This window comes from Phacochoerus africanus, chromosome 2 (assembly GCF_016906955.1).
Source record: "Phacochoerus africanus isolate WHEZ1 chromosome 2, ROS_Pafr_v1, whole genome shotgun sequence".
NCBI classification, from domain to species: domain Eukaryota; kingdom Metazoa; phylum Chordata; class Mammalia; order Artiodactyla; family Suidae; genus Phacochoerus; species Phacochoerus africanus.
The window spans coordinates 66,217,007-66,238,195 of record NC_062545.1 but is presented as its reverse complement, the minus strand read 5'-3'; the positions used below and the strand labels follow the sequence as shown (position 1 = coordinate 66,238,195).

General features: G+C 42.7%; 1 protein-coding gene across 2 annotated transcripts in view; it reads left to right on the top strand.

Annotated features, from left to right (window-relative positions):
* The window catches only part of FAXC (failed axon connections homolog, metaxin like GST domain containing), a 77,570-nt gene extending 62,548 nt beyond the window's left edge, over positions 1 to 15,022 (top strand). For both annotated transcript variants that reach the window (XM_047761418.1, XM_047761407.1), the window contains 2 exons: positions 5,017 to 5,133; positions 14,212 to 15,022. In XM_047761418.1, coding sequence (XP_047617374.1) covers positions 5,017 to 5,133; positions 14,212 to 14,501 — 407 coding nt within the window. In that variant the 3' untranslated portion in view covers positions 14,502 to 15,022. The remainder of the gene's footprint in view (positions 1 to 5,016; positions 5,134 to 14,211) is intronic.
* Positions 15,023 to 21,189: the final 6,167 nt, after the last annotated feature.

Genomic DNA, 21,189 nt, shown 5'->3' with positions numbered 1-21,189 from the left:
GTCCATACGCCCAACGTGGGGCTGTTGTAGGTGCTCAGATACCCCTGAGCTATCCCTAAAGAAGCCACTGGGGGAAGTTCCCGTTGTGGCTCAGCAGAAACTAATCTGGCTACCAATCATGAGGATGCAGGTTCAATCCCTGGCCCTGCTCAGTGCGTTAAGGATCCAGTGTTGCCGTGAGCTGTGGTGTGTAGGTCCCAGACCCGGCTCCGATCTGGTGTTGCTCTGGCTGTGGTGTAGGCCGCCAGCTACACCTTCCAATTCGACCCCCTAGCCTGGGAACCCCCATATGCTGCGGATGCAGCCCTAAAAAGACAAAAAACAAAACCAAACAAAACAAAAAACCCCACAAAAAACAAAAAGAAGCCGCTAGGGTGGTTCCCCTACAGAAAATGAAGCTTGAGTCACCTTGTGACCCAAGCTTGCTCCCTCAATGCCCTTCAGAAGTGCCCTTAGTGTTTTATTTTTGCTAAAACCCTCCAGCAATGTGAACCGGACCCACTTGGTAAAACCTGGGCATGCTGCAGACTTGAGATTTTGGCTTGGCCTCTTCATCTCTAAGCAGAGCCTAATCTAAATTCAGTCTTTGTATGGAGTTCCCTTGTGACTCAGCAAGTTAAAGACCAGGTGTTGTCACTGTTGTGGCTTGGGTCACTGCTGTGGTGCAGGTTTGATCCCTGGCCTGGGAACTTTGGCATGCTGTGCATGTGGTCAAAAAAAAAAAAAAAAAAAATTCAGTCTCCCTCTTAAAAATACTTCTGTCCAAGCTCAAAAGGCTAAAGCTCAAACAATTTGAGCAACAAAAGAAATAATGAGAGTACTGGATTATAGGCCATAAATAAAATAAATATGGGCAAGTGAGCACTTAAATAAATAATTGAATACATCAAATGGGGATGAAGGAAACAGTAGAATTTGAATCAATACATGCAGAAGGAGTGAGAGAAGTAGAAAACCCTTATAGGCAAACACCACAATTTTCAGATAACCTCTACCAACAGATGCTAAAATTAGTGGGGCAGAAGTTTGGGGAGAAACAGGATGTTTATGCAGTCTCAAAATTTCTCTCCCAAGACTATTGATTGCAAAGGAAAAATGGTAACATTACAGTGAAGAAACTTTACAGATGCCACCTTTACCACATGGTCAAGGTTAATATCACCAGTGATAATGGACATTGTGGACCCTGACATGATGCCTTGAGAGAGGGTATTAGTCAGGGTTCTCCAGAGAAGCAGACACATAGGAGACACAGATAAAGATATCTTTATCTATCCATATGTTTCTCTTATATAATACATTTATATTTGCTCATACAATTACAGAGGCTGACAAGCCCCAACATCTGCAGGGTAAGTGGATAAGCTGGAGACCAGGAAAGCTGCTGGTGTAGTTTCAGTCCAAAGGCTCAAGACCCAGGAGGAGCTAGTGTTTCCATTTAAGTCTGAAGGCAGGAAAAAGCCCACGTCTCAGTTCAGATGCACTCAGGCGGGAGGAATTCTCTTATTCCAGGGACAGTCAGCCCTTTTGTCCTATTAAGATCTTCAGCTAATTGAATGAGGCCCACCCCCATTGGGGAGAACATTCTGCTTTACTCAGTCTACCGCTTAAATGTTAATCGCATCCAAAACATCCTCATAGGAGCACCCAGAATAATGTTTGACCAAGTAACTTAGCAGCCCGTGGTTCAGTCAGGTTGACACGTAAAATTACCATCACAGAAGGGTCCATAAAAATAGATGAATACTCAAATTATTAAGAACCTTAGACAAACCCAAGTTGGTGAATGTTTTACAAAATAACTGACTGGTATTCTTTTCTTTTTCTTTCTTTCTTTTCTTTTCTTTCTTTCTTTTTTTTTTTTTGTTTGTTTAGGGCTGAATCTGTGGCATATAGAAGTTCCCAGGCTAGGGGTCGAATTGGAGCTACACCTGCTGGCCTACACCACAGCCATAGCAACACAGGATGGAGCCGTGTCTGCGACCTACACCACAGCTCACAGTAATGCCAGATCCTTAACCCACTGAGCGGGACCAGAGATCGAACCTGCATCCTCATGGATACTAGTTGGGTTCGTTATTGGTGAGCCAAAATGGGAGCTCCTGACCAGTATTCTTTAAAAGTGTAAAGGTTATAAAAGACAAGGAGAGACTGAGGATCATTCACAGATTGGAGGAGACTGAGGAGACATGCAGCTAAATGTAGTGTGGGATCCTAGCTGGGATTCTGGAGCAGAGATGGACATTGGTTGGAAAACTAATAAAATTTGAATGAAACCTATAGTGCAGTTAATCATATTAATGTTAATTTCTTAATTTTCATAAATACTGTTGTTACATAAGACATTAATATTAGCAAAAGCTGGTTGAAGGGTATACAGAAACTGCTGTATATACATACATATATATGTGTGTATATATATTATATACATATATATTTTTTTCTTTCTCTTTTGGCCTTTTCAAGGCATTTGGAGTTACTGGGCCAGGGATCAGATCTGAGCCGCAGTTGTGACCTATGCCACAGCTTTGGCAATGCTGGATCCTTTAACCCACTGTGCCAGGCCAGGAATCTAACCTTGCATCCTGGCACTGCAGAGACATCGCTGATCCCATTGCACCACAACGGGAACTCCCAGAAACTATTTTTGCCGCTTTTCTGTAAGTCTAAGATTTTTTAACTAAAAAAATTTTTAAAAAGTTTCCTGCTATTGGGTACTCCGAGAATTTCTTAATAAGTCTTTAAATTTATAACTGTCATGTGTGTCTATATACATATAATTTTCTATCTACCATGAATGCTAAATTCTATCCTTTTTTTTTTGGCAAGTATTTTTAAAAACCCTTAGATACTTGTTCTGTTTTCTTCTTCTATATTCTGTATTCCTGACTAAAGCATCGTTCTGCAAACATTCGCAGCTCAAGCCTCCTGCTGTTCCATGGGGTGTTTATCTCTGAGATGATGATCCTCGGGACACGCTGTGCAGAGCAAAGAGCATCGTGATGAGAGGCAGGAGACCTGGGCACCAGCATTTTCAGTCTGGTTCTTCTGTTACTAACTCAGTGTCCTTCCAGTTTCAACATTCTAAGCCAAATGGCAACTTTGAGCTGAACGTTATACGTATTAGTTGATAGATGGATTCAAATGATATTTATTATTTTTCTCTTTATCAAGGTCTTATGCGCTCTATTTTTAGGTTTCCTAAGCTTTAAGCTTTAAAAAAAAAAAAAAAAACACCTCAAGTCTGGAGTTCCTACTCTGGCGCAGTGGATTAATGATCTGGCCTGTCTCTGAGAGGGGATCTGGCATTGCTACCCCTGTGACATAGGTTGCACATGTGGCTGGGATTTGATTCCCTGGCCTAGGAACTTCCTATATACCACAGGTGTGGCCAAAATGGAAAACAAGACGAAAAAACCTCAAGTCCATTTTTTTCCCCTTGCCCCCCAAAGTCTTTGGAGTCTACAACGGACCTCACAATATACTCTGGCATTTCCCTTAGACTCTTTCCTTTTAGCAGTTTAAGGAAACCAACATTTTGGGGGCCAGGAAGCTGTTGAAACTCTCCTTTATCTTGTTTTCTTCTCTCCAAAACTGGGTCTTATGTGTAAAAGTGAGATTTGAAGTCAAGGCTGTCTGAACTGAAAGCTTCTGTTGCCATGAGACAGCTTTGAAAGGAGGCTTCTGCTGGAAAGATGGATAAAATCCACCAGATGAAGAAGTGGGGGGCACATATAGGTTTGGGGGTCAGGGAAGGGGGTGGGCATGGCATGAGAAGAGGTATAGCAGTGGGAAGCCTGGAATGTGCTGGGGACGGGGCTGCTCCTGGATCTGCTATGTCAGGGAAGACAAGGGATAAAGCTGGGACCCGAGTGGAAGCAGAGTGTGATAAGCCTTGGAGACCGGGTTGAATTTGAACTGGATTTCCTAGCCCATTTGGTGAACTGTGGAAGGTCTTTGTGAAAGAGAGTGCCACGATGAAAAGCCATGTCCTAGAGATTTCAGCGGGGGTGGGATAGGACTAGAGAAACAGAGGGTCTTATCAAAAATGCTGGTGTTCGATGGGTTACCTGGGTACGGTGCTAAGTGCTTTGCATGCGTTATGTCATTCAGTCCTCACAGTAGCCCTAAGAAAGACACTTGATATCATCCCCATTTTCCACATGGGAAAACTGAGGCTTTGAGAAGTGGGGTAGTGACCAGGCTTTAGTGAACAGTCATATAGTGAATGACAGCGGTGCCAGGAGGTGAAGTAGGATAGGTCGAGTGCCACTTGGGCTGCCTCTTTATGCTGCAGCACAGTGGCCTGGAGACAGCCTGGGAAAGTTTTAGTAGGTCAGCTGTCATAAGTCCAGATGCAAAGGCCTGAACCAGGTCAGCCCTGGTGGAAAGGAGAGATGGGAGTGGCCCTGCAAAACATCCTTGTGAGTGAGTCTGATCCCAGGACTGGGCTTGTCATTTTAAAGCTTCTCTTTATGTTTGTTTCCTGCTGGTGCTCAGCAGTGAGAACCCTGCCAAGAGCTGGGAGACATCATGGAAAATCTTGCCTCCCAACTTCCTAAGTAGCTTAGGTATCTTGTTTTTCCCAAGGAAATATATTAATTTAATAAAGTAAGTGCCAAGGCTGGGTGTGCTTGGCTTGGGTTACTCTTGAGATGGTGAAAGCAAACTTCCAGGTGTTCTCAAGAGTCTCAAGCCTTAATTATTAGAGTTGGAGACAAGGAGGTGCTTCTGGAGGTCTGTGGGTGATCAGTTCTCCTTTTTTTTTTTTCCCCATAGAGGCCCCTCCCTCATCTGCTTGTCTTGATGTGTTCCCAGGTACTTCCCTGATTTGCTTTTTGTTTAATTTGTTTTACTTTTGTTTTTAGTTTCAGGCAAAAGGGGTGCATGAATTTTGGTTTTGCAGAGCTTTGGATGCACACTTGGTGGATGTGTGATGGGAGCATGTCAAATGCCATTGTGACCTTGTGGGACAGCCCAGTGACCTCTCTCTCTCTCTCTCTCTCTCTGATGCAGGTGATAAGAAGTACATCATGGGGCCCAAGCTTTCCACTCTCGACGCCACTGTGTTTGGACACTTGGCACAGGCAATGTGGACCTTACCTGGGACGAGACCTGAGCGGCTGATAAAAGGCAAGCCCTACGAAGCTCTTCCAGTTTGGGGAGTTGCTGAGGAGTGGAGGGTGGGGCAGCACAATGGAGAATTCTAGGCCAATGTCTGTAGGCTTGGCTGTGCCTTTGGAGGCACCAGTTTGTGATGTCCGGGTCCAGAGTCTGTTTTCTGTGGCCAGGATATGTAGAGGTGGTGGAGAGACTGGGCTTCTTGCCTCTCATCTTGCTCAGACCATGTTCATAGTGAGGTTGCTAGAAACCCTATCACAGGACTTTTCTTCCAGCTCCTTACACAGGGGACTTAATACTTGTCCCTGAAACAGGGTTTGAATTCCCTCCAGTGCCCTATTTTACTGGTCTTCCTTAATCCCGCCCCCTTTTTTTCCCATTATGGTTGTTCCACAGCATATGGAGTTCCCGGGCGAGGGATCAGATCGAGCCCCAGGTGTGTAAATGAGATAATTAGTGAATAGCATATAGGATGCTCTTAATTAATGTTGGATGGCCGGAACCAAGCAAGGCAAAATCGTATGAAACTGAGGATGAACATATGTGAGTGAGTGGTCATGTGTGGTGGTTATGGGTGGGTGCCGGAGTCCAGCTCCAGCAGCCAGGGTATTCCCTCCGGGGATGGACGGTGTTGGCGAAGCACACGGAGACAGCCTCTTTGTCCCTTCTTTCAGGGTGCTGGACTGCTCAAATTTTATTAGCATGAGCAGCAGTTTATTTAGACAGCTTAATTGTAACTTACATCACAGTACTTAGGTCATATTTTCAAAGGTTAAATTTTAGACTACATGGTACAGTAGATATACATTGTGTTCTAAGAATTTTAATTAAAACTAACAGATACAATGCATCATGTAAAATTATAATGGGTACAAAACATTATGTGGAAAAATCATTACATGAAAATAAGGCAATTTGGTATAAAACGTCTTGTGGTTACTCTTAGCAAGCACCACCCGTTATTGTTTTAAGCTAATCTTTAACAACTACAAAGGTCACAAGCACAAGAATTTAACATTTATAAAAACCCATTTTTTAGATTAAAGCTTGGGGTACTAACTTCAAAGTGTTATGGTCAGGGGACAGTATGAGAAAATATTTTTTATATCAAAGCAGCTTAATTTTCTAAAACTTAAAAGCTCCCTACAAAACTTATTAAAAGTAAGATTATTATTTTTTCCATCAAGAATAATGTGTGTCTAACCTATTGTACACTCCACAATGACCTAACTCTAAAACCTATTCTTACTTGTAACAAACTAATGAATACTTTGTTTTTACCTACATTAGGTCTGAATAGGGGGAATTTCACCAAGGTGAAACTTATTATTTTATTACTGTTCCAATTTTATTGAAGCACAAAACAATATAGAAAAATAACAAAGAATAACAAATAACAGAAAAAGCTGAATAATAAGTAAATAACAGGAAAGACTGAATTTTCCAAAAAGCAATTTTTATTCTTGCTCTATTGTGCAAAGCCTTCATTTTATTATTGTTGTCATTGTTGTCAGGTTAGCAGGTGAGCCTCATTATTTTTAGAACTTGCCCTTAGAACTGTGCCGCCGGGTAAGTCCTTTTCCCTATTTCTAAACCTGCCCTCGGAACTGTGCCGGCGGGTAGGCTTTTTTTCCTCGGTTAGGAACCCTGCCTTCGGAACCATGCCGTCAGGCTAGTTCCCTTCCTTGGCCTCCTGTATCTCCTCGGCTCCCCGGAGGTGGGTAGGTGGGGAGGTTGGTGAAGGCTGTAGCTGTGTGTGTGTGTGTGTGTGTGCGCGCGCGCGTGCGTGTGTGCGTGCGTGTGCGTGCGTGTGTGTGTGTGTGTGTGTGCGCGCGCGCGCGCGCGCACTCATGAGCATATCCAGAGATTCAGACCAGGCTAAAGGCAGCAGAAGGAGTGCTCTAGATTGGTGAGGACTGGGCTCCAGATACATTATCAGACTTGGTTGGACTGGATTGGAGACTGATTGAAGGTCTTCTAGAACCATAGCTAAGTGGGGCTTGGGAGAGTATGGACTTAAATAATGTCCTACATGATCAGCATGGAGAGGTTCTTTGTCTTGCAATGAATGTGTTAGAGGTTGTCGAAATTGAATATGTTATCATATTGGTGATGTTTTTAGTGCTTAAAATAGTTTCCCTTTATTATAACCAGATTTTCCATGGCGGTCTAAAAGATATTGATGCCTTTTAGTTCATTTAGGGGTGCTTTGTATTTACTGTTGCTTCCTGTTACTTGCTAATCTCTCCTTCAATTTCCCTACCACACCACCCTTACACACCTATGAGCACACACACACTCAATGTCTACTTGCATGCTTCTAAACACACATATCCTATATACACTCACTTGTAAATGTACACTTACATTTCTACCCAAGTGTATGCACAAACACCCACACCTACACCCACACACACTGCAGTCGACCCTTGAACAACACAGATTGGAACTGCATGGGTCGTTTATACCTTATAGTAACATGTAGTAACTTATACGTTGTAGTAATAGCTACAGTACTGCACCCATGAATGCAGAGGAACCTCAGATACAGAGGGGTGACTGTAAGTTACATGGGAATTAGCTCCGTGTTGCTCAAGGGTCAACTGTATTGAGGTCATCTGTTATTTAGTCAGAAGGCTTTAGGTATCCACTCTCAGTAGAAAATCTCTGATCCTGCAGAATCCCTTCTCGCAGAAATAAAGCCTCTCTTGTTAATTCATTTATGACTTGGCCTTTTCCTCTCTTACTTCCTGGAGGGCCTTAAGGTGTTTAGTTTTCTTTTTAAAGAAATGTTTAGTCTTTTAAGAGGATTGATTTTGAGTCCTACCCAGAGACACAGACATTTGGGGGAACCTGATGCCTTCATCTGAGGGGACTCTGGCACGTGGTTGCAGGTACTTTGATTCTTAAAACAAGCTAGTAGCTTCTAGCTCTCCGTGGGGACTTGAGCATGAATCATTCAAGTCGTCAGAGTGTCTGAAGCTCACTTCAGGAGTTCCTGTTATGGCACAGCGGAAACAAATCCGACTAGTGACCAAGAGGTTTCAAGTTCAATCCCTGGCCTTGCTCCGTGGGTTAAGGATCCGACGTTGCTTTGAGCTGTGGTGTAGGATGCAGACATGGCTCCATCCTGTGTTGCTGTGGCTGTGGTGTAGGCTGGCAGCTGTAGCTCTGATTAGACCCCTAGCCTGAAACGTCCATATGCTTCGGGTGTGGCCCTAAAAAGCAAAAAAATAAGATAAAAATAAAAGTAAAGCTCAGTTCATTCAGTCATGCTTTTAGCCCCCTTCCAGACCTTTGCATCAGAGCTGCTGATGCAGGCAAACTACTAATCTGGACTCAGCTTCTTTCTCTGACTGCACTTCTGTGGTGGAGACTTTCCCAAGAAATAACGAGGAGGAGGAACAGGAGGAACAAACAAGCTGGGGCCTGGATTCTTTAGAGCTGGCTCATACCCAGGAGTGTGAGTGGCTTGAGCCTGGCAGTTTTCTGCCTTTTCTTTGGAGCAGCCAGGGCACCGTGGTCCTTGCCATCTGTGTGAGTGTGTGTGTGTGAGTGTATGTGCGTTTGTGTGTGTGTAAATGTTAGCTTTTTGGACCTGGATGTTAATTGATAACATCTAGCCACACAGGCTGTTCCAGGAGCCATCCAGAATAGTGAGAATTTTCCTTAATTTAGGTGAGTAGGAGGACAGGCATTGAATAGCCAGCAATTCTTATTTATTTAAAAAACTTTTTTTGCTTCTTAGGGCAGCACCTATGGCATATGGAGGTTCCCAGGCTAGGGGTCAAATCAGAGCTGTAGCCGCTGGCCTACGCCACAGCCACGGCAAGGTGGGATCCGAGCCACGTCTTCGACCTACGCCACAGCTCATGGCAATGCTGGATCCTTAACCCAGTGAGAGGCTGGGGATTGACCCACAGCCACATGGTTACTAGTCGGATTTGTTTCCTCTGCGCCACAATGGGAACTCCTATCCAGAAATTCTTGAAGTATATAGAGTGTCTTTGTGTATAATATGAAATATTTCCTTAATAGAGAAAATTTATAAAAGATAGAAAAATTAAAAAAAATTAACTTATGATCCCATCGCCTACTGAGAACTTCTGTCAATATTGTGGTGTGTTTCCTCATCTTTTATCAAGTGTGTGCATTGTGTATTTTTAAATATTAGGATCATCGTAACCTACAGTTTTTAATTAACCATGTATTATGGCCATTTTCCATTGTCATTAAATAGTCTTCAAATCAATATATTTAGTAGTTACATAATATTCTATCCTATGGCAACATTATAATTTTTGTGATTAATCTTTTTCTGGATTTGTGGGTTGTTTCAAGTAATTTTTACTAATATTCTATAGTGACTATTGTATAAATATATATTTCTGCTTATCTATGGTTATTTCTTAAAGCAAAATTTCTAGTTGGGCATTACTGTCTCAAAGGGTATAAGCTCTTATTCTGCACAGCTCAATGACTTTCTATTAAGACTGTAGCAGTGTTTATATTCTCATGAACCAGTATCTGAAAGCATATCAAACTGTGTTCCTCAATTAAGGTTGAATGTCATTTTTTTCTGAAATTTTTCCCTTTTTTACAGTAAAAAAAGAATATCAGGTTTATTATTAGCAACATTAAAACTGTTGAAGTATAATTGACCTACTGTATTATATTAGTATCAGATGTACAATAAGGTTGTTACTTTCCCACAAAGCTTGTGACAATTTCTACTTCCACCGGCCATGTAGGACAATGCCTGACCCTCTACAATGGCTGGTATCAGACTTTAATTTTTACCAGCCTGATAGGTGACATCTGATTGTTGAGTACACTTTGAAAAAAATTCAGTTTTAGAATCACTTCACGGAGTTCCTGTCGTGGCTCAGTGGTTAACGAATCCGACTAGGAACCATGAGGTTGCGGGTTCGATCCCTGGCCTTGCTCAGTGGGTTAAGGATCTAGTGTTGCCATGAGCTGTGGTGTAGGTTGCAGACATGGCTCTGATCCCACGTGGCTGTGGCTCTGGTGTAGACCAGCAGCTACAGCTCCGATTAGAGCCCTAGCCTGGGAACCTCCATGTGCTGCGGGAGCAGCCCAAGAAATGGCAAAAAGACAAAAAAAAAAAAAAGAATTATTTCACAATGTTAACATCTTCATATAGGCATTCATGTTAATATGGGTGTATTACACACACACACACGTATTACACACAACCTGTTTCCACTGCTGACTTTTCTTCATTCCTTTGGCCGGTAGCGTGCTGAGTGGGTCAGCTGATGGAGGATCCAGGCACAGGAAGGGATTGGCACTGTACGTTTTCACTCTGTTTGACTCTTTCTGTCAGGGCAGGGTGTGAGGATGGTGTGTGAGCTCTCAGCCTCGCTTATCAAAGCCAACCCTTTCTTGGCTGCATGATAGAGTCATCACTTTGTCATGGCAGCCCATTATCTTTGAACAGAAGCACCTCTCCCCTCAGAATTCTTGAACCTCAGAAAGAAGTACGGAAAAATATTTTGTGACAGGGAATGGGAAACTTTTAATTCCCAGGCTGTTAACTCATCCTTCAAGGCAGAGTAGAGAGAGTCATGATGAAGGGACTGGAGTCAGGAGACTGCTTGTGTTTGAATCCCGGCTCTGCCACTGCCCTACATGACCTTAGGGAAGTCAGTTAACCTCTCTGTTGCTTCCGTTTGCCTATTACAGATGGAGACAGTAATGGTTCCTGCCTCCTAGGATTGTTGCAAGGACTGAGGGATGGGAGTTAAAATGAATTCGACAAATAAAGCACTTCAAATAGTGCCTGGTACACAGTAAGGCTTGTGTACATGTTTGTTGTCATTACCATTAATTTTTATTATTACACACTGATGGGGCTCTAATATCACAATCATGAAGGGGGCAGCTCTCCTGGAAGAAAAGTGAAGAAAGAGGCTGTAGAGAGGAGGCCTCAGAAGAAGTGGGTATAGTCATATATCAGGTAGATCCCCTGGACATTGTGAATAGATCCTGACTTTCTGGTGATGGATTTGATTGAGACAAACAGTTATCCCCAGGGCCTGCTGTGAAGTGACCTCAATCTTTGATGTTCCATGCCCCCAGTGGCCCCTTGCTGCTGCTTCCACATCTTTAATTCCTAGTTACCAGCAATACCTGATGAGGTGTTTCATAACTACTTCCCTGAGGGAGAAAATCAGTCAAAGTTTTGCATGCATCTGCCCAAAGAGAACAATGATGTTGGCTTCTCAGCTTCTGGCTCCTGGGTGTGTACAGAAAATCTTCAGGTCAGGGAGTTTCTGTTGGGGCGCAGCGGTAACGAACCTAACCCAATTCTTTAGGATGCAAGTTGGATCCCTGGCCTCGATCAATGGGTTAAGGATCCAGTGTTGTCAGTGAGCTATGGTGTAGGTCATGGATGATGCTGGGTCCTGCATTGCTGTGGTTGAGGCATAGGATAATAGCTGCAGCTCCAATTTGACGCCTAGCCCAGGAACTTCCATATGTTGCAGGAGCGGCCCTAAGAAAAAAAAAACGCCAGTCTTCAGGTTGGGGGCCATCAGAATGGAGTCATATTTTATAGTGTGAGTTGAACTCTTTTGATCTGAGAAGACTGAAAATGGTGACCTGGAACCAGTACAAACCCACTGGTTTACAGGATCCATGATGCAGGGGGATTCGCCTTATGTTTTGTAGGGTATGTGCTTAGTTAAGCAGAACAACAATCAAGTGTTGAAAAATTTTAGTGGGTTGGAATTCCTGTCGTGGCGCAGTGGTTAATGAACCCCACTAAGAACCATGAGGTTTCCGCTTCAATCCCTGGCCTCGCTCAGTGGGTTAAGGATCTGGCGTTGCCATGAGCTGTGGTGTAGGTCGCAGACGCGGCTGGGATCCCGCGTTGCTGTGGCTCTGGCGTAGGCCGGGAGCTACAGCTCCAATTCAGCCCCTAGCCTGGGAACCTCCATACGCTATGGGTGTGGCCCTAAGAAGCAAAAAAAAAAAAAAAAAAAAAAATTTCCCACTAAAATTTTTTTGGTCTTTTCTAGGGCCACACCCATAGCGTATGGAGGTTCCCAGGCTAGGGGCTGAATTGGAGCTGTAGCTGCCGGCCTACGCCAGAGCCACAGCAACGCGGGATCCCAGCCGAGTCTGCGACCTACACCACAGCTCATGGCAACGCCAGATCCTTAACCCACTGAGCGAGGCCAGGGATTGAAGCGGAAACCTCATGGTTCCTAGTCGGATTTATTTCCTCTGTGCCACGATGGGAACTTGGGGAAAATGTTTTAATGCTACAGGTAGTAATAGGAAATTATAATAATGACAACGAATAAATAGAAAAAAATACAGAAAGAAATTACATTAAGATGTTTATTGTGATTACCTTGGATTGGTGACTTATAGATGCTTTTGTTTTCTCCTTCATGTACATACATGTGTATTGTGTGTATTTATATGGTTTCTATATTCAGATTTCCAATTTTCAAAATGAGTGTATATTATTTTCTTTGATATAAGATAAAACAGAATAGTTACAGACTATAACCAATAGAGCAATTAATCTAGAAATAACCTAAATAGCTATGATAAGAGGTTGGTAAAAACAAAATGAAACTATGGTACATCTGTATAATGAAATATTATGTAATTATCAAGGTGGTCATAGAGTGAAATTAAAAGGTTTTCATTATATGTTGTTAAGTGGGAAAAGTAGCATAGGAAACAGAATAGTAGTTAATTCTACATAGCGAATGTAAATATATGTAAATGTATATTTAAATATATAAGCTCCTGGAAGAATATAAATGAATGTTATTATGTTAAATTGCATCATTGGTAATTCTTTTATTTATTGCTTATCTATATTTGCTGATTTTCTGCATTGAAACACGAATTACCTACATATTAAGTGAATGTTCATATAACTTTAAAAAAATATAAACATTCAGGAGTTCCTGTCATTGCTCAGTGGTTAATGAAGCCAACTAGGAACCATAAGGTTGCAGGTTCGATCCCTGGCCTCGCTCAGTGGGTTAAGGATCCAGTGTTGCTGTGAGCTGTGGTGCAGGTTGCAGATGCGGCTCGGATCCCGAATTGCTATGGCTCTGGTGTAGGCCAGCAGCTGTAGCTCTGATTAGATCCCTAGCCAGGCAGGTGCAGCCCTAGAAAAGACAATAAATAAATAAATAAATAAACAAACATTCAAAGAATATTCTTAGGGCAATAAAGTCCTATAAGAGACAGTGACAAATTATATACTTATGAGCAATGTTGCCATCTGGTGGATCAAAAGCAAAAACACACCCTGTTTCTTCATTTCCCATTTGAAATTAGAAATTGAAAGCCAAATACTGTGTCATATGTCAGATGAATGCCGGGGCAATTTTAACAACCTAACCAAAATATTCCTTTGATTCACGGGAAAAAGAAGGAGCTCAGTGACCAAGTGAGAACCCAATAGTGGGTGCAGCTGTTGAAATTTATTTAAAAAATATTAAAAATTAATATGAAAAATGTCCATGTTACTGTATGTATTTTCATGCATGCTCATCCATAAAGACAGTTCTGACCCATCCACTTTATGGATTATTCAGGGCAAGATTTCCATCCTCTCCTAATTGTTTTCAACTACTTGGCATAGTAACCAGCCGTAATGACACTACAAATATTTGTGGAATGAATGATCACTTCTGGCTGACTTAATCCAACTGACAGTTGGTGTGTTTTCATGGACTATAAATTAATTTAGCTGTAAACCAGCTGAAGGACTAGTTCTTGATGTGCAAACATAAAATAATGAAATGCCTCACAAAGCCAAATGACGGCTGTTTAGCTGCCATTTTGGATAAGTTCCCCTCTCACTTCTCACCACAAGATTCACTCCTAAATTTCATTCAGCCCACTCGCTGGAATTATCTTCTCTCATTCAGTTTTCTTCTTCTGTGTATACAAATCTAAACATTTGGACAGGGCCTCTGTGGGAAAACATGGTTAATGCCGGCCCTCCCATGCTTCTCAGTTTTCCAGGAAGCCAAGTGGCTGGTAGACTGTTGCCTTGGAGAACTAACCCTGCCTTTCCTTAACACCCTGCAGGTGAGCTGATCAATCTGGCCATGTACTGTGAGAGGATAAGGAGGAAATTCTGGCCCGAGTGGCACCATGATGATGACAATACCATCTATGAGTCCGAGGAGAGCAGTGAAGGCAGCAAAACGCACACGCCCCTGCTGGATTTCAGCTTTTACTCAAGGACAGAGACCTTTGAAGATGAGGGAGCAGAGAACAGTTTTTCCAGGACCCCAGATACAGATTTCACTGGACACTCACTCTTTGATTCTGACGTGGACATGGATGACTACACAGACCATGAACAGTGCAAGTGATGTTTGGCCTCGCTGACCCTCTTCTGTTGGAGCTACCCCTCCCTGGGGTTGGTCCAGCTTCCCAGGTAGAAATCCCTCCGAGCTGGGAGGAGGTCATCGTGCTTGGCACAGTTCTCCCAGACTAACTGGACTAGAGCAGCCTTATTTCTTTTGTTTTTGTACAAATAAAACACAGAACCATTCCAATGGCTCCATTGAAAACAAACAGGCAAAAAAAAAAAAAAAGTCAGCATGGTTTCTGAAGTCCATTTTTGTTTTCATTAGAAAACTAACATTGTGTGGTAGAGCAGGTGCAAGAGCGGGTCACCCACAGACTGTGGTGACATTGATCCCCTTCAACCCGAGGGCTTGGTTGTGAGATGGATTCTTGAACATCCTTCATGCAGCAGGGTTCAAAGTCATGGAAGAGGTCATCAGAAGAAATGTAGGACATCAGTGTTCTAAGGTGGCTGCTTGTATTTTATGTGTGTCTATTGTATATTGAGATACAAGTCAAATAAAATCCATAGGTATTCAGTGAACACCTGCTATGTGTAAAGCACTGTGCTAGGTGCTAACCAGTATCAGTTTTATTCTAAGCCCTGCCAGTGACTAGCTGTGTGATTTCGGGCAAGTCCCTTAATTCTTGTGTGCCTCATTTCCCCCACCTGTAAAGTGGGGGTGACAATAGTCTCCACCTACCTACCTCACAGGGGTGTTGTGAGGATTCATGTGGTAACATTCGGCGCTTCAAACCTCTGGGAAGAGGTGTGACATAAACACGTTTTACTCCTTGACGGCCTTCATATGTGTGAAGATTGGAGGGCAAAGAATTCCATCTCCAGCAGCTGTAGTCACTCGCCAAAGCCAAGCTGGTGGAACACACACCACGACATGGTTAGGATTCTGTCATCGTCATCTCTGTGATCTCACTTGAATGGAAATCTTTTGTTGAGAGAACCTTGGAAATATTTTTACAGATCATCAACAGCTGCAAACAGTCTTCAATTCCACTGTATATTTGCAGAGAAGACTTTCTTTCATTGCCTGAACGGACGCCGGCACATTGTCCTTTGTTGACTCCAGACTGTTAAGTTGCCTACGTTCGCTTTACTCGGAGGGAATAAAGCTCAGGAATAGGATGGGTTTAATAGACGTGAAGGGGAAAGGATTTGGTTTTTGCAAGCAGAAGCTTGCCAACTTGTAATGTCTTTTTTTTTTTTTTTTGGCAAACAAACCTTGCAAGATGCATTGAAAAGATGAGGTAGGAAGAGGATCGTGTAACTGGTATCAAAGCACTTTGTGCAGTGTAGACTCTATGCAGTTTTCTTCATGCACCTTTTCTGGTATTCTCAGCCATTGTCCAGTGAGGGGAAGACAACGCTGAGGAAAACCTTAATGTTTCTTAAGGGTTTCTCCTTGCCTCCCTGTATCCCTCTTCCTCCCCTGGAACACCTGAACTCTTGGGGATACTGTTGTGATGAAAGCTCTCTGTCTCTGAGCTTGTAGTTTTGGTTGACTTACAGTGACAAATGGGGTGATGGCTGTGCATTTGGGCTTCTTACCACAACTTGACTGGGTAAGGGTTGTACCTTACGGGGTTAAAGAGGAACTTCTTAAAAGACAGTAACTTCTTCTGAGAAGTCCGTGTACTTTACTTGAAAAAGACTCTCTTCGAATATGGTTTTGGCAAAACAATCCTAAAATGTGGCTTCCCAAAGAGGTAAAGGGGAAGAGTTTTCAAAGCTATTTACCATTTAAGCAACTGTGTAGGGTGTGTGAAACTGGGAAGAAATGCTGAAATACTCTAAGTTAGACATTTTTATTTTACAGAAACTCAGTTGTTAATATCTTATTAAGCACCACCATCTTTGAGAGGACTGTTTGATGCCCAGTGAGAATGTGTTGGGGAATATATGAGTGGATAAGCTTCTCTGTTTCCGGCATCGTTTGGACTCTTCACCTCTTCTTGCTCTAGCAAGCGTGTTCCAAGGCCAGCTGGTGGTAGTTCTGTGTGACCAGGGAAACTTGTGGCCCGAAAATGTGAATGTAATGAACAGATATACTGTGGACCCAACTCCACAAAGGCTGAGTTGCCCTTTCCCGACCTTCAACTGGAAAGAGCTGTGTTGGAAATTTTGTCTACAATGTATTCTTTCTGTAGAGCACCAGGTGTGATGTAGCTTCATGCCAAGAATGATTGAATTATGACTATGTAGAGTCACATATATTTTTAAAAAATTTTAGTATTTCGTTTATTCAGTAGAAATGAAATTAATATCTTCATGGATGGTATATAAATCCCATACATATAAGCCCATAATTAAAAACACCCCTTTAAAAACTGTTGTGTTTAAGGAAATTTAGAATATTCCATTTTAAAGAACACCGGACTCTCCTCTGCCCTTAATTTTGGTGATAAGAATAAAGGACCCTTCATCTAGCTGGCATTGATTTTTTTGGCATTTCATGGTGATTTCTTTTAGAAAATGAAAACTTCTCTTTAATTACTATTTTTAAATTACTAATTTGAAAAAATTACTAGTAGGAGTCACATATATTTTTTATTGTGTGTTACTTAGAGGGCAAGTCCATGGAGAGCCAGCGTTCAAAGTGCGGTTGTGAATCCTTCCTTCATTCTCTCAAGGCCCCTCCCACAGGAACCTGAATAAACATTGCCGTGTGGAGCCCTGGGTTCTGCCTGGCAGCTTATGACCAGGTACCTAGCATTTTGTAACTTGATTTGGAGCCCTAGAACATACCCAGGTTTTACTTTCCCTAGGTAAGTTATGGAAATAAACTGATCAAGACAAAAACCACCGTGATGTGGGTGACTGATGCGGTCTTGACTGAAAGGGCATTGACTGTATGTGCTTCATTCCTGAGCTACCCAGATTTGAAGTGTTCTCCAATTTGATGAACAGGTGCTACTTACAAGAAACATTATAAGAAAGTAGGGGATATTTTGGTCCTCTGGCTCACTTGTTCAAGTCCTGCATTTCTTTTTTGACTAGAGGGTAATGTAAGGATATGTGGTCTTTAATGTTCACAGATGCTTTTGGATGGGAGAGAGGACCCATGGGCCATCTGTTGTTTGTTTGTTTGTTTGTTTGTTTTTGTTTTTTGTTTTTTTTAAACCCTCATTGTAACATTAAATTCTGCCCCTTCTCTCCACTTCCCTTTGCCCCACCCCACCCCCATCCCACTTATCAGGATGAAGGAGCAGCATGCTGCTTTGCTTTGCATATGTCAGAGTAGATAGGATACAAGGATGATTTCAGTTTCTGCAGACATCAACTATATTGTCAGAGGTTCCCATTTCTTGTTGTAACATCATGGTTTGTGAATAATGACACTGCCCAGGCCACAGGTTACCCAGCCAACTGATCACAGACTTAGAACAACCGGACTTGAATCACGCCTGCAGTTTTGCCCTCACCTGAGCCCTGCCTGTGTTCACGGAGGGGTGAGGTATGTGTTTGTGAAACAGCTGGGGTTCAAGGAAAGGAAGCATTAAGCTTCGTAGTCGCAGGGCTCTTGCCTAGATTCTTTGAGAGTGTAGACACATAGAAACATATAGCTGGACTGGGATTAGCTCTGAAAAGCTATCTTTAGTTGGAGGGCGGGCCGAGAACTGAGGTCTTTGACCTTGCCTTACATGGTTCTTGCCCTTACATCAGCTTGACTTGGTTTCCTTTTAAAACCCACTTTCCCGAGGGGTCACTCCATGTTTACAGAACCAGCACCCCCCCCCCTCCCCCGCCAACCTCTCTCAGAGAGTATTGGAATCCTCCACTCTTCTCCCCTCTAACAGCTCAGCCTAGTCCAGGCCAATTCAAGGGAACTTTCTTCAGTATCTACTCTGTGCAAGGCGCTGCCAGGCTCTGTGAATGGCACCAAGATGGACAGCCAAATCACCAAGACTTCTCATTCTTGGATTATATCTTTTAAGGAATCTGTGCCCAGATGCTGTCTCCCTGCATGTTCAGTTACTCACTGGTATGTTGATAGCCACTTATCTGAGCCTGGCCCTGGGATCCACACTGCATAGAGAGCCATGAGTGGAACAGACATGGCACCCTGGTTTTAGGGCATTCTCTTTTGCCTAAGTGTCTGTGATAGCCTCTTTTGCATGCTTGGCCACTTCCCTGATCTATTCCCCACATCACCACTAAATATTGCTGAAAAGCTGAGAGGATGCTGCATTGCTTCAGGATGAGGTTTCCCTTAGTGCCTGCTGTTCTCACCTCTTTACCCACCCTGTTGCTCCTCCTCAAGAGCCTCCAGTGCAGCGAGGCTGGTCCATTTGCTGTTGCCTAAACACGTCTCACATATCCCCGTTGGAGCCTCTGCTCCGGCCAGCCCCTCTCCACGGGCCCACATTAGAGACACCTAACAAGTTCTGCACAAAGAGGTCTCAGCTCATTATTATCTCCCCTTCCTCTAGAAACACAGGATGGGAAAGGAGTGCCCAGAAATTGGGCCAATTCCTGAAAAGTAATGGTTTTTAATTTTTGGTGTTTGCACTGATAATCCAATTCAAATCCTATGCCCCAGTCCCAGAAGAATACAGACATACAAATATGTGAAATTTTACATGTAAGTTCAGGAGATTTAGAGACATTCTGAAGTGATCCATGGATTCCTTGGGGGGTTCATGGGCTGCAGTTGAAGAAGCCTTCTTCTAAAGGGTTTTCACAAGTTCCTGTTGTTGGTTCTTTCTTGCCTTTACCACAGCCACAGGGGAGACTAATTGCAAGCCAAAGGAATCTCTGTTGTTATCCAGTGGAGAATGTGCTGAGTGACAGGGCAGGAAGAAGAGGTGTCATATTAATTGAGAACTCATCTTTGTTTTGACAAGTGTGTCATTTTTTGCAAGAGATAGGGTTTTGTTGTCATCGTCATTGTTGTCATCTACCTTCTAACATTCCAAAAGGTTGATTTCAAAAAAAAAAAAATGAGTTTAGGACCAGGGGAGCTTCTGCATGGATAGGCTGACCAACTTGGGGCTTAAGATGAGAGAGAAGAGGCAGGATTTTTCCCTACAGGAGAAAATTCTGCACAATCAGGTTTTTCTGCATTAGTTAATTAATTACTTCATAGAACAATTGTTGAGTATATTTTCAGTGAAAGGATGGTGCCTTTGTTGATAGAGAACAACTCAGGTTCTTCTTTCTCCTCCCCCTCCTCCTTCTTCCTCCTCCCTCCTCCTTCTCTTCCTTCTCCTCCTCCTCTTCCTCCTCCTCTTCTTCTTCTTCTTCCTCCTCTTCCCTCTCCCTTTCCTTCTTCTTCTTCCTCTTCCTCTCCTTCTCCTTCTTCTTTTCTTTTCTTTTATAGGGCAAAGCACTTTCGTTGCTCCTGGCTATGCCCCATACCCTTTGTTCTCCTTTATGTGCAGTGCTGCTTAAGATTAACAAGGGCTGATGAAAGTACATTCGGTGACAAATACTTCTTGAGTCTAAATGCTGATCTCCAGCAACCCAACTTGAGCAGGTCCAGGATCAATTGCCTGTGGCCGTGGAGTGCTTGACCTTTTTCCACTTGCTTTTGGTGGTCTGGATGCCACTTTTGAAGTTCCAAAGGATTCCCTTGGTGAGGAATCCCTCTTGCCTGCAGAACACTTGCTAGTGTCAGGACTAAATGCAAACATGGGCCTTTCCTCATCTAATTTCCTTTCTAGAAATTTAGGCTTTTAGTCACTGACTTTAAAGAATATCTTAAAGATATTTGAAGTTCTTTAATCTTTAAGACAACTGGAACCAGCAACATATTGGCCTTGCCCCTTGGAGAAGGTTACAAAGAATACTGACAAATAGCATAAAAGAAAGCCACTCACTGTTTTGGGGCTGACAGTGTGACCTCCCCAACCATTCTGGCTCTCATCAAAGCAGGGAACTCATCCCCAGACCAAAACTCTCTGAAACTTATGCTCTTGGCTAGATCATTAGGATGCTCAAATGGCAAGAGGATTATTGCCCCTAACCGTCAAATCTGTAGGCAAATAAGGGGGATGGTTGCAATAATCAAACAGTGGCTTTTGGATGTGGTCCAGCCAGCACCAACACTCCTGATCATATCTGTGTGGAAACAAGTTATCTAGAGCAAAAGATTGGTACAGTACCTTGGTGTTCCATTCACAGTGAAATAATTTCAGCAATGAACTTGATGGCCTTCTTGAAGATTTTTCAATTGCTGTTATCCTTAATTACAGCTTTAAATATTTTGAGACAATTCACTAACTATAGAGCAATATATATTTACGACGATATTTCACTTTGTGAAAAGTAGTCTAAATATGACTAATTCAGCTCCCACTCCCACTGGCAACCATCCCTCCCTCTCCGTTTTTTTCTTTTTTTTTTCCTTTTTTTTTCCCTTTTGGCTCTAGAATAGAGTGCTTTCTATTTATTAGTAAAGTTGAAACCTTTTTTCTTTAGTATTAAAAAAATTACCCCATGGCTTTGAAAACAATAGAATTCAGTGCCTGAATTGCCAAGTTAACCAGTAGTGGCTACATAGATAGCAGCAGGAATGTAATATAATTGGAGGCTGGAAAAGAGTAATTCTTGGGGTAATTGCTACCCCCCTCTTCTTAAAAAAACAGCAATCCTTGGACTTTTTAATAGTTGTTTGCAATTGGAAACATTCTCTCATATTTGCTTCTCTCCCCCAACTAGAGATCACATTGGACTTTATTAAAACATCAACC